The sequence below is a fragment of the Bombina bombina genome, chromosome 1 (assembly GCF_027579735.1).
Source record: "Bombina bombina isolate aBomBom1 chromosome 1, aBomBom1.pri, whole genome shotgun sequence".
NCBI classification, from domain to species: Eukaryota; Metazoa; Chordata; class Amphibia; order Anura; family Bombinatoridae; genus Bombina; species Bombina bombina.
Window position 1 is genome coordinate 77,510,573 of NC_069499.1, and position 12,500 is coordinate 77,523,072.

Genomic DNA, 12,500 nt, shown 5'->3' on the forward strand with positions numbered 1-12,500 from the left:
ATTTTCTTGGTATCTTTTGTTGAAGAGTAAACCTAGATAGACCCACAAGAGGCTCAAGAGTGTGCACGTGTCTTTAGCGCTCAATGACAGCAGTGTTTGCAACAATGTTATATTTTCTTGCAAAGACTGCCACCGTAGGTCCAGATTTTGCACACTCTTGATTCTACCTCTTCAACAAAGCATACAAAGAAAACAGAGCTAAGTTTTTAAAACTATCTAAATCATGAAAATTTAATTTTGATTGCCCCCTTAAAAGTGTTAGTATTTTATTATTTTAAAGGATAGAGACTTACAGTATCAGGAGAGAACTATTGTTGAATACAAATTGAGGAAATATGAAAATAGTAAATAATGCATGAAGCCCATTACTGAGGTTTATGTAGAGTAGATGTGGGGCTTCATTATCAGAACTTTGACATGCGATGCCTTCAAAATCAACTCTGATATGTTTGTCTTTTTTACTCATGAAATTCATACACATGCAAAAACATCTATTTGGTTTAGCCCATGTCAATTTTCCATACATTTAATACTCTGGGATAACAAGTCACTGGTAACACATTAAAGGGACATTCCGGCCAAAGTAATATACGTGTATTGGCAAAAATGCTTCTAATAAAAGCTACAGCTGTTTCAAAAGTGTATTAAAAGGGACAGTCTACTCCCAGAATTATTGTTTTAAAAGATAGATAATCCCTGTATTACCCATTCCCCAGTTTTGCACAACCAACACTGTTATATTAAAGCACTTTGTACCTCTGTGATTACATGTTTTCTAAGCCTCTGCAGACTGCCCCCCTATCTCCAGTTCTTCTGACAGACATGCATTTTAGCCAATCAGTGCTGAGTCTTAAATAACTCCACGGGAGTGAACACAATGTTATCTATAAGACACACATGAACTAACAGTGTCTAGCTGTGAAAAACTTTCAAAATGCACTGAGATAAGAGGCAGTTCAACGACTTAGAAATTACTATGTGAGCCTACCTAGGTTTAGCTTTCCAGAAAGAATACCAAGAGAACAAAGCAAATTTGATGATAAAAGTAAATTGGAAAGTTGTTTAAAATTGCATGCCCTATTTGAACCATAAAGGTTTAATTTTGACTAGACTGTCCCTTTAAGTATGCACAGTGAACCAACATTTTAAACACATGATACAAGCCCCACTGGTGCTTTGAGTAGCTGCAGTATTTAAAATGCTGGTTCACTGAGAATATCTAGCTATTTGTCACTAGAAGCGTTTTTGCCAATACATGTATATTGCAAATATGTGTCTATTCAAAGATTTAATTCATGTGCATTAAAAATTTGACCGGAGGGGGACTTCCGGGCGGTGGCCATGATAGCACGCTCAATTGTTAGCTGCTATAAGCTTCTCCTCTAATCTGCTTAAAATCAGCTTCCATACCTACCATTGCTTAGCCATACACATCACAAAAGGTATAATTCGAGAAGCTCAATTACCTGCACTAAATATCATCAAGATTGAAGCACGCTACAATTGTCTGGAGACTTTCTGAGGTTGCGGCCTCCTAACCAACCCCCCGGCAGAGCACCTTCGGGTCTCTGTCGTTAGAAAGTACCTGGAGAGTACTTACTATACATATACTCAGTGGGCATTCGCTTACTATTCATACAGGATGGAACCCGCGGAAGCTATCTTGCTTAAAAAGATCACTATTATCCTTAATGATCACTTTACACGGCTCATGAATGATTTATCTGAAGCATGGGGCCATGGCGGCGTCCATATACAAAGGCACAGCAAGGACACAATACTCACGACAACTCCAAAACCGGAGTCTACTGAAGAAAGCAATATCTTGGTAATACACCAGGCAGAGACACCTTCATCAGACACGTGTTACAAGGAGAGAGTGCGGGCACTAACCCATATGGAGAACCATGAGAAAGGAGATAAGGGGAACTTCACGGTATTACCTAAAACTCCTACCTCCTTCCTCTCAGCCCCTATGATGATTATGAGTCAAACTGTTCTGAGGTGAAGGTGATTAAGGAAGCTGTGGTTCTCTCCCGTTCTGAATGCAGCTGGCTGAGAGACTTTAGCTCACAGGCATCTATGACAAGAGAACACTTTCAGTCATGCAGGCAAGTTTGTTTGGACCGTTACATCAGCCTTGTATATCCTAAACCCCATAACATAGACTTGAGAACCAGTGTGGGCTAGCTACTAATTTACACATGACCTGTGGAGGTGAGCAGGGGACACTCCAAAGCTCCATATGTACCGGATCATTTTAAGTCATACGGTCTCTCTACCATGTGTCTGGGGCTAAGTGTGCGTTAGAATTAATTGACCATAAAATTTGGAAACAGTTTGGTGACTCCATTTTAGAACTGCTCTCACCATGCGGTATTTGGTCATACAGGACTGTCATCGGCTGAACATAGTGACAATGTCAGAACTATACATATACCTGGCTACCTTTTACTTTATCTGTCAATCTCCTTAGGTTTTAATCTTTTACTCTGCAAAGCTAGCTAGCATTTAGAAATAGGATCACCCACTATCAATGATAAATTATAAAAGTGATATAGATTTGCATCCTGTTGCTGTACCCAGTATCTAAATGGCTTAACCACAATGTAATCTCAGGTTGACATGTTACTAATCTTTATTTTACATGGTCCCTCAACTATAAACCAATTATTTTTTACTCTCATACTGTAGTCGTTCTTATATATTACTTGCAGAGATCTCTCTATGTGACTGCTGGAACATTGTGTTACTATTTTGATCACCATCTGTGCCTGATTATATACATCTAACGTACATTGAACTGCCTAACCTACAAGTTATACTACTTATGATAATGTTGTTTGTTTGTTGACATGTATGTAACCACTGTGCACAATCATATGGTTCAGTACAGGGTATTGTATTATTTCTCATTTTCAGAACTGTTTCAACCACATCAGAATATTACATAGAATGTGTACCACCGGTATAGACACATTTGTTCCCTACATTTGCCACCAATTATTTTTTATTGAGCCTGTAATTTCATATAATATTTTACCCTATATAATTGTTGTAGCTATCAGGTGTGCATGCTACTAGTCTTAACACTCTATACTACATAGACCTTCAAATATAAACCAACGCATATCTTTACTCTTATGTTTCAGTTGTTCTTTTATATTACATATAGAGATCTATATTCAGTAAACTGGTTTGAACTCTATTTGTGTCTGACTATGTGGCTTTAATATATATTGAACTACCTAGCCTACAAGATATACCATTTATGGCAAGGATTATTGTTTGATAACAGGATATAACCATTGAGCGTAACAATATGACTAAGCATGTAATACTATATTCTTCTCATTCTCACAAGAAGTTATGTTTCACTAGACATTAACTCAGTAAGATAATAAGACACCTTTATCTTAAAGTATAATTTACTGAGTTTATTGCCGCAGGGTTTAGGGCCCAGGCCTTTGTGGCAGACTCACAATCTTCTGGTCTAAAAACTGCACGTATATCACCAACTGTAGAACAGTCCCTAAAAGAGTTGAACGTGCTTACACTCTGGCAGTCCGTCATACATATTTCCTTAAGCATCACTTTAAATGTTCTCAATATCTTAGGTACGGCCAACATCACTCTAGGTGGTTCTAGAACAATAAGATGCTCAGAATAGCAACTAGGGGTCCATACACCTCCTTAAAACCTTATAATATCCCTCTCACTTGTGTTATATAGTAAAATTAAGAGTTTAGTTCTATCTTTATAGCTGTTCAAAATTTGTATGTTGTATATAATGCTTGATAGTTTAAATATCAAAATAATAACAAAAAAGAGGTTCTTCATCTGAGATCCAAGAGAGATCTCACCCTATTTGAAATTACCTACTATAACTGTGTATGTAATACATCATTGTGAGGTCCAAGAGTGGCCTTTTAAACTGCTCAGTGGGTATATAGTTTTAATGGCAATTGACGTGCATTTTAAGATTAAGCTATGTCATGCAATGTAATTATACACTGTATTTGTATATTTTTCAATGACATTTTTTGTATGTTTGCCTTGTATGAAACCTCAATAAAAATATAAAAAAAAATTTTTTTTGACCGGAATGTGTAAATATACTTATCAGTATAGTGTCCCTTTAATTGAGATATTATGTCTTCTTTTTCCCTCACTAGTATATTATATTGATATTTTTCCAGGCTTCTTTATGTGTTATATTCATTAATAACACTTAATAAAGATAATAGACAATTATGGTTACAGGAATGGCATTTTAATCCTATTTAATTTACATTGTACACTAGATTTTTTTTTGCATACATGTTTTGTAGATGATCCATTTATATAGCCCACCTGGGAGTGTTTTTTGTAACAAAGTATAGATTTGCTTATTCTTTTAATAACATTGTGCTGATTTTCAGACTCCTAACCAAGCCCCAAAGTATCAGATGTAGACCCAGGTCTACAGATTCCTGCTGCTATTGTTTGTGTAATCTGTCTTTTCATATGCACGGAAGGGGGGTCTGCTCTTTCTGCTTTCCCAGACCCTTTCACTGAGTGTCCCAGCCTAACCTCATCAACAGTGCTAAACTAGGATCTTCTAAATACGTTTTTAAAATGTTTTATACTGGATTTTTATATCAGTATCTGTGCATAATCTTCTTTATAGTAGTGTATATTACATGCAGTTATATGAACATTGGTGTACACTGTCCTTTTAAGCATTCTATCTTACAATTTTAACTTTAAAATCATGTAGAAGTTAATGTTAAAAATAAATTTCTCTGGAAAAATAAAGTAATCATCTGACAATATTTTTTCCCCAATACAATTATTTTCATGTCAAGCTGCCAATGCTAGCAGTTTTATTAATATGTAAAAGACAAATAAATCCTATTAAAGGCTGTATCCGTCTGGTCAGGAATTGCATGCACAAGAGCAATCCGTATGTTGCTCATTGCTATGGGAGTTATTGGCATTCTGCGGACAGGACCCACACAAAGCAGCAAAACTGAAAACCGGGACCACCGGTTGGTTAAATAATTGATCTGCAGGCAGGAGGGTGGGACTGAAGCACAGAGGTCACAGTTTAGGGCTGTCCCATAAATAGTAAATCTAATCATTTAACCATAAGTTCTTGGTTATTTTGCGTAACATTTTGGTAAAACCTGGCAGTTACTGGTGCTGTTCAGTAAAGGTCAAAGCAACCAATAAGGATGAAATTGACAAAAAACAAAAAGATCTCTTATAAGTGAGATCTATAAGCTGTGTTCTCTTAGTGAAGAGCTCTGTGTATTGCAGCTGCATTACCGTATCTCTCAACATTGTAGTTAAAAACATATAAGTTATTGGTCTGGCCCATAAAGCTAATTCCGCTGAATGCCAGTACAAAGATGGTCCTAGTTGGGGAGCCTCAAGCCGCACATAGTACATTGAGCTTCAGTAGCTGTGATTGGCTGTTTCAGTAAATATAGTAGATTTGCATAATTAACAAATGCATGATAACAAGACAATGCAATTGTCTATTTCCACTCCTCTTGTGTCATGTGACAGCCATCAGCCAATCACAAATGCATATACGTACATTCTGTAAATTCTTGCACATGCTCAGTAGTAGCTGATGACTCAAAGTGTAAATATAAAAAGACTGTGCACATATTGTTAAAAGAAGTAAATTAGAAAGTTGTTTAAAATTGCTGCTCAATCTGAATCATGAAAGTTTAATTTTGACTTGAGTGTTCCTTTAAAACAATAAAATGTTACCTGCCCTTTTGTCATGCTGAGGTTAACATTAAAATTGTTTTATGCCAAAAATAACCAAGTAATCATTTTAAAACTATCTAGTTTAGTGCCTAATAAAATGGATTGTTTCAAAATTAGTTGTTTCTTTAGAATTCCGTATACCTTCATATACCATTTACAAGAATGTGGGTCATCAATTGCTTGATCTTAAATCTGCATAATGAAAATGAATAATAACATTTTAAAATGTAAACTATTTATGAATATATGAAAAGCTTTTATAGTGTATTACATTAGGCTTAATCACCCCCAGACACTCCTGTGCTGCCAGGAGGTAGTAGCCAGCTGAACTATGGGCTTTTGTTTAGGACTATCAGGTGTGATTAACATGAATGTTATATTACAGTATAGTTGAATTGTACTATATATATTTATATTTAGTTTTACAACATTCCAGGATCAGTTTGTTCGACTAGGAGTTTACTTTTGATGTGAATAGTTGTATTTTATTGATGAGTTTTCTGAGGGTTTGTGTATTGTGGCAGCTGTGATGGATTTCTAAACCAGTGCTGGGTATTGGCTGCTCCTTAACAATGGCATTGTTTTATTCCATTACTTACTTAAAGGGACAGTCTAGTATAAATTAAACTTTCATTATTCAGATAGGACTTTTAATTTTAATCAACTTTCCAATTTACTTTTATCATCAAATTTGCTTTTTTCTCTTGGTATCCTTAGTTTAAACTAAACATAGGTAGGCTCATATGCAAATTTCTAAGCCTTTGAGGGCTGCCTCTTATCACATGCTTTTTAAATCTCTTTTCAACACAAAGAGACAGAAAGTACACGTGGGCCATATAGATAACACTGTGCTCAGGCACAGAGGGTTATTTAAGATCTAGCACAAAACAATGCTAAATTTAAGACAATAGATAATAAACAGTCAGTCATGTGATCAGGGGACTGGAAGAAGGTTCCTAGATACAAGGTAATCACAGAGGTAAAAAGTATATTAATATAACTGTGTTGGTTATGCAAAACTGGGGAATGGGTAATAAAGGGATTATCTATCTTTTAAAACAATAACAATTCTATGGTAGACTGTCCCTTTAAATTTACTTACTATAATTGTTTTTTGGCTGATATGGATCTTTCCTACAAGAATGTTACTTACTGTGGATGTCTTGTTCTGGGAGGGTCTATTTTTACAAGAATGTTACTTACTGTGGATATCTTGTTCTGGGAGGGTCTATTTTTACAAGAATGTTACTTACTGTGGATGTCTTGTTCTGAGAGGGTCTATTTTTACAAGAATGTTACTGGGGATGTCTTGTTCTGGGAGGGTCTATTTTTACAAGAATGTTACTTACTGTGGATGTCTTGTTCTGGGAGGGTCTATTTTTACAAGAATGTTACTGTGGATGTCTTGTTCTGGGAGGGTCTATTTTTACAAGAATGTTACTTACTGTGGATGTCTTGTTCTGGGAGGGTCTATTTTTACAAGAATGTTACTTACTGTGGATGTCTTGTTCTGGGAGGGTCTATTTTTACAAGAATGTTACTTACTGTGGATGTCTTGTTCTGGGAGGGTCTATTTTTACAAGAATGTTACTTACTGTGGATGTCTTGTTCTGGGAGGGTCTATTTTTACAAGAATCTTACTTACTGTGGATGTCTTGTTCTGGGAGGGTCTATTTTTACAAGAATGTTACTTACTGTGGATGTCTTGTTCTGGGAGGGTCTATTTTTACAAGAATGTTACTTACTGTGGATGTCTTGTTCTGGTAGGGTCTATTTTTACAAGAATGTTACTCACTGTGGATGTCTTGTTCTGGGAGGGTCTATTTTTACAATAATGTTACTGTGGATGTCTTGTTCTGGGAGGGTCTATTTTTACAAGAATGTTACTGTGGATGTCTTGTTCTGGGAGGGTCTATTTTTACAAGAATGTTACTGTGGATGTCTTGTTCTGGGAGGGTCTATTTTTATAAGAATGTTACTTACTGTGGATGTCTTGTTCTGGGAGGGTCTATTTTTACAAGAATGTTACTGTGGATGTCTTGTTCTGGGAGGGTCTATTTTTACAAGAATGTTACTTACTGTGGATGTCTTGTTCCGGGAGGGTCTATTTTTACAAGAATGTTACTTACTGTGGATGTCTTGTTCTGGGAGGGTCTATTTTTACAAGAATGTTACTGTGGATGTCTTGTTCAAGAAAAGGGTCTATTTATACAAGACTGTTACTGTGGATGTCTTGTTCTGGGAGGGTCTATTTTTACAAGAATGTTACTTACTGTGGATGTCTTGTTCTGAGAGGGTCTATTTTTACAAGAATGTTACTTACTGTGGATGTCTTGTTCTGGGAGGGTCTATTTTTACAAGAATGTTACTGTGGATGTCTTGTTCTGGGAGGGTCTATTTTTACAAGAATGTAACTTACTGTGGATGTCTTGTTCTGGGAGGGTCTATTTTTACAAGAATGGTACTTACTAGGGTTGCACCGATACCATTTTTTTAAGACCGAGTACAAGTACCGATACTTGTTTTCAAATACTCGCCGATACCAATTACCGATACTTTTTTTAATGTCATGTGACAGTTTACCAAGCACAATACAGACTAATTATTTAAGATTCCTTCTTTATAATTATGAAGCACTGTAACTCAAAAGACATTATGAAATAATAAAACAGTTTTATTTGTCACAAAGTTCACAGAACATGTTTAGAAATAAAAATATTACAATAAAATATATTAACAATAAATAACAAATATAAAATTGCAACCAACCAAAAGTGCCTTACAGTAAAAAATAGAACAGAATACTGTTTAATCATGGTGAACAACACTATGGGCTGGATTACATTTGACTGGTAAGCTTTACCAATGCTCTCATTACACCTCCTACTCCATTAATGGCTATGGAATTGGAAATGGGAACAGAGCATTGGTAAAGCTTACCAATCAAATGTAATATAAATCTAGTCCTATAATTGCAGGATGAGTGTTCATTGGGATTAACTTAATTTTTCCTATGAGTACTCTTCCTGCAATTATATAAGCCAAGATGTTCCTCAGAGTACAGTATGTTTTGAACATAAATGTGCAAGATGAGAAGTACCAGCATAAAAGGCAATCTAGCAATTAGAATAATTTTTCAAAAGTTAGTGGCAAGTTATTTTTAAGGAACAGAACAGAACCATCTCTGCATGTTCAGCTATAAGTCTGTTTTTGCTATCAGTAAGGAGGTTCAACTTTCCACACTACTGCATGGGGCAGAAATATATTTTGGGCCATTTTAGCCAGAGCTGGAAATCTCAGTTTATTAACTGCCCAGTACTTCAGGGGTTTGTCTGAACGCAGTACAGTGATCTCTCCTTCAATAATAAGAATAAGAGCAATTTGTATTGGCAGAACAGTAGTAGACAATTTTTAGTTTAGTCTCCACTCCAGCTTTAAATGAAATGGGAACATGCAGTTTGAAAAAAACGCCACAAGATAGCATATGGGTAGGAAGTGGAGGTATCGGTTTAAGTATCGGTGCATTTGGACGAGTACAAGTACTCATGCAAGTACTTGGTATCGGTACCGATACCGATACCAGTATCGGTATCGGTGCAACCCTAGTACTTACTGTGGATGTCTTGTTCTGAGAGGGTCTATTTTTACAAGAATGTTACTTACTGTGGATGTCTTGTTCTGGGAGGGTCTATTTTTACAAGAATGTTACTTACTGTGGATGTCTTGTTCTGGGAGGGTCTATTTTTACAAGAATGTTACTGTGGATGTCTTGTTCTGGGAGGGTCTATTTTTACAAGAATGTTACTGTGGATGTCTTGTTCTGGGAGGGTCTATTTTTACAAGAATGTTACTGTGGAAGTCTTGTTCTGGGAGGGTCTATTTTTACAAGAATGTTACTTACTGTGGATGTCTTGTTCTGGGAGGGTCTATTTTTACAAGAATGTTACTTACTGTGGATGTCTTGTTCTGGGAGGGTCTATTTTTACAAGAATGTTACTGTGGAAGTCTTGTTCTGGGAGGGTCTATTTTTACAAGAATGTTACTTACTGTGGATGTCTTGTTCTGGGAGGGTGTATTTTTACAAGAATGTTACTTACTGTGGATGTCTTGTTCTGGGAGGGTCTATTTTTACAAGAATGTTACTTACTGTGGATGTCTTGTTCTGGGAGGGTCTATTTTTACAAGAATGTTACTGTGGATGTCTTGTTCTGGGAGGGTCTATTTTTACAAGAATGTTACTCACTGTGGATGTCTTGTTCTGGGAGGGTCTATTTTTACAAGAATGTTACTGTGGATGTCTTGTTCTGGGAGGGTCTATTTTTACAATAATGTTACTGTGGATGTCTTGTTCTGGGAGGGTCTATTTTTACAAGAATGTTACTGTGGATGTCTTGTTCTGGGAGGGTCTATTTTTACAAGAATGTTACTGTGGATGTCTTGTTCTGGGAGGGTCTATTTTTACAAGAATGTTACTGTGGATGTCTTGTTCTGGGAGGGTCTATTTTTACAAGAATGTTACTGTGGATGTCTTGTTCTGGGAGGGTCTGTTTTTATTTTCACAAGAATGTTACTATAGTTGATTTGGGCTGGGATGGTCCTTTCCTCAAAAAGGTTACCTACTGTGGTTGCTTTGGGCTGATGGAGTCATTCCCTACAAGATTGATACTTGGGCTTGATTTGAGTTGGGAGGGTCCTTTCTTACATGAAGGTTTTACTGTTACTTATTATGGTTACTTTGGGCTGGTTTTGACCTTTCCTACAAGAGTGTTACTGTGGTTGCTTTGGGCTAGGAGGGTTCTTTAATAAGGTCATACATACTATGATTACTTTGGGCTATGAGGAATGTATGAGTGTCTACTTATAACATTTGGCTACTTTTGTTATCATGCACTGCTAAAGTGACTCATATGCTGTAGCCTGTTTATACTGAGCTGGCTCGCCTGGGTTATATATGGTTTCTGGTCCAGCAGTGCTAGACTGGTGGTATTTGTATATAGATATACAGAGAATAACCAAAATAGTGAAGAGCCTAGGTAAAATTCTAGGAGCCAGTGGTGCCATCTATCCCTGTTTTAAAACATAAATTATACAGAACCAAAAATTCAGATCTTTATAAAATAAGCTTTTTTATTAGTACCTTGCTTGCTGATATTGTTCTCAGTGAACAGCCTCCCCTTACCACTTGCCTTGCACTATCTTATATTATCACACCCAAGGTAGAACATGCTGTGATCAGGGATGTCATCGCAGAAAATGCAGCATGACTTCTGAAAGATTGGGACACATAGAGGAACTGTTATTGCTTTCACTTTGCAGCACTGCTCAACATTAGACTGCTCTCTTCGAACAGAGCTTTGCTCTTGGCTGCACAGTCTAGGTTTGCCTTAGCACAGTGCATCCAGAGCAAAGTGCTGTTTGAAGAGAACAGTCAAATAGGAGTTATTGTTGACTTGTTCTGAGGGATTTTTTCAGCTTTGTGAAAGGGAGAAAAGAAAACTTTTTTTTTTGTCTGCTGCTAATTTGCAATGCAATTTTCAACTGCAGCACTAGATTATAAAACTTAAAAAAATTGCTTTACAGTCCAGTTATCAAACACATTGCAATTGAGCTGGTGATTTAATATAACTACCTAATTTTAAAATTGAATTGTATTTAAAAATTACCTGCAGAAAACTTTGCACACACACACACACACAAATGCAACCTTAGAAAAGGAGAAAAAAGTTCTACTTCTGGGCTTATCACCTCATTTAAAGGGACAGTCAAGTCCAAAAAAAAACTTTCATGATTTAAATAGGGCATGCAATTTTAAACAACTTCCCAATTTACTTTTATCACCAAATTTGCTTTGTTCTCTTGGTATTCTTAGTTGAAAACTAAAACTAGGAGGTTCATATGCTAATTTCTTAGACCTTGAAGACTGCCTCTAATCTGAATACATTTTGACCACTAGAGGGCATTAGTTCACATGTTTCATATAGATAACATTGAGCTAATGCACGTAAAGTGACCTAGGACTGAGCACTGATTGGCTAAACTGCATGTCTGTCAAAAGAACTGAAATAAGTGGGCAGTCAGCAGAAGCTTAGATACAAGATAATTACAGAGGTAAAAAGTATATTAATATAATTGTGTTGGTTGTGCAAAACTGGGAAATGGGTAATAAAGGGATTATCTTTCTTTTTAAACAACAAAAATTCTGGTGTTGACTGTCCCTTTAAGGTCAATTAAGAACAGGTATAGAGCATGGTCAATTTTCAGAGTTAAATTACAAGGGGACAAAACAAATAATAAAAATATAATACAATTGTTTTTTTGTTTTTTTTACAACACATAATTCAATCTTTTATATCACAATCTCAAAATGTTTCATTTCCCTATCGCCTCACAGTGCACAGTGGGTAATTATGTAATGACACCAATCTCCCTGTGTCTAATGTGTAGCTTTTCTCTTCTGTTTTAGCATTCAAGCTCTGGGGAGTTAAGGACTTTAAGAAAAGGCTTATCTCCATACCACTCCGAATCCCAGCTGTCATCGATGCCTCAGTACCAGGAGCCTCTACTAAATGTAAGCAAACCTTTCTGTCTCAGTTCTTTTTTTTTTATCCAAAGAAAAACTGATGACAAGAGCGCAGAGGACGTGTGTGTATGGAGGGGAGACATGTCACCAATTCACCATTCTATTTGATTGTGTATTAGTCAAGATGAATATGTATAAGCAGCAACAATAGGACGCA

At 36.3% G+C, this 12,500-nt stretch overlaps 1 protein-coding gene across 1 annotated transcript in view; it reads left to right on the top strand.

Moving 5' to 3' along the window:
• The window catches only part of CCDC85C (coiled-coil domain containing 85C), a 278,137-nt gene that overhangs the window by 193,543 nt on the left and 72,094 nt on the right, over positions 1-12,500 (top strand). The window contains exon 3 of the mRNA XM_053697480.1: positions 12,227-12,331. Coding sequence (XP_053553455.1) covers positions 12,227-12,331 — 105 coding nt within the window. The remainder of the gene's footprint in view (positions 1-12,226; positions 12,332-12,500) is intronic.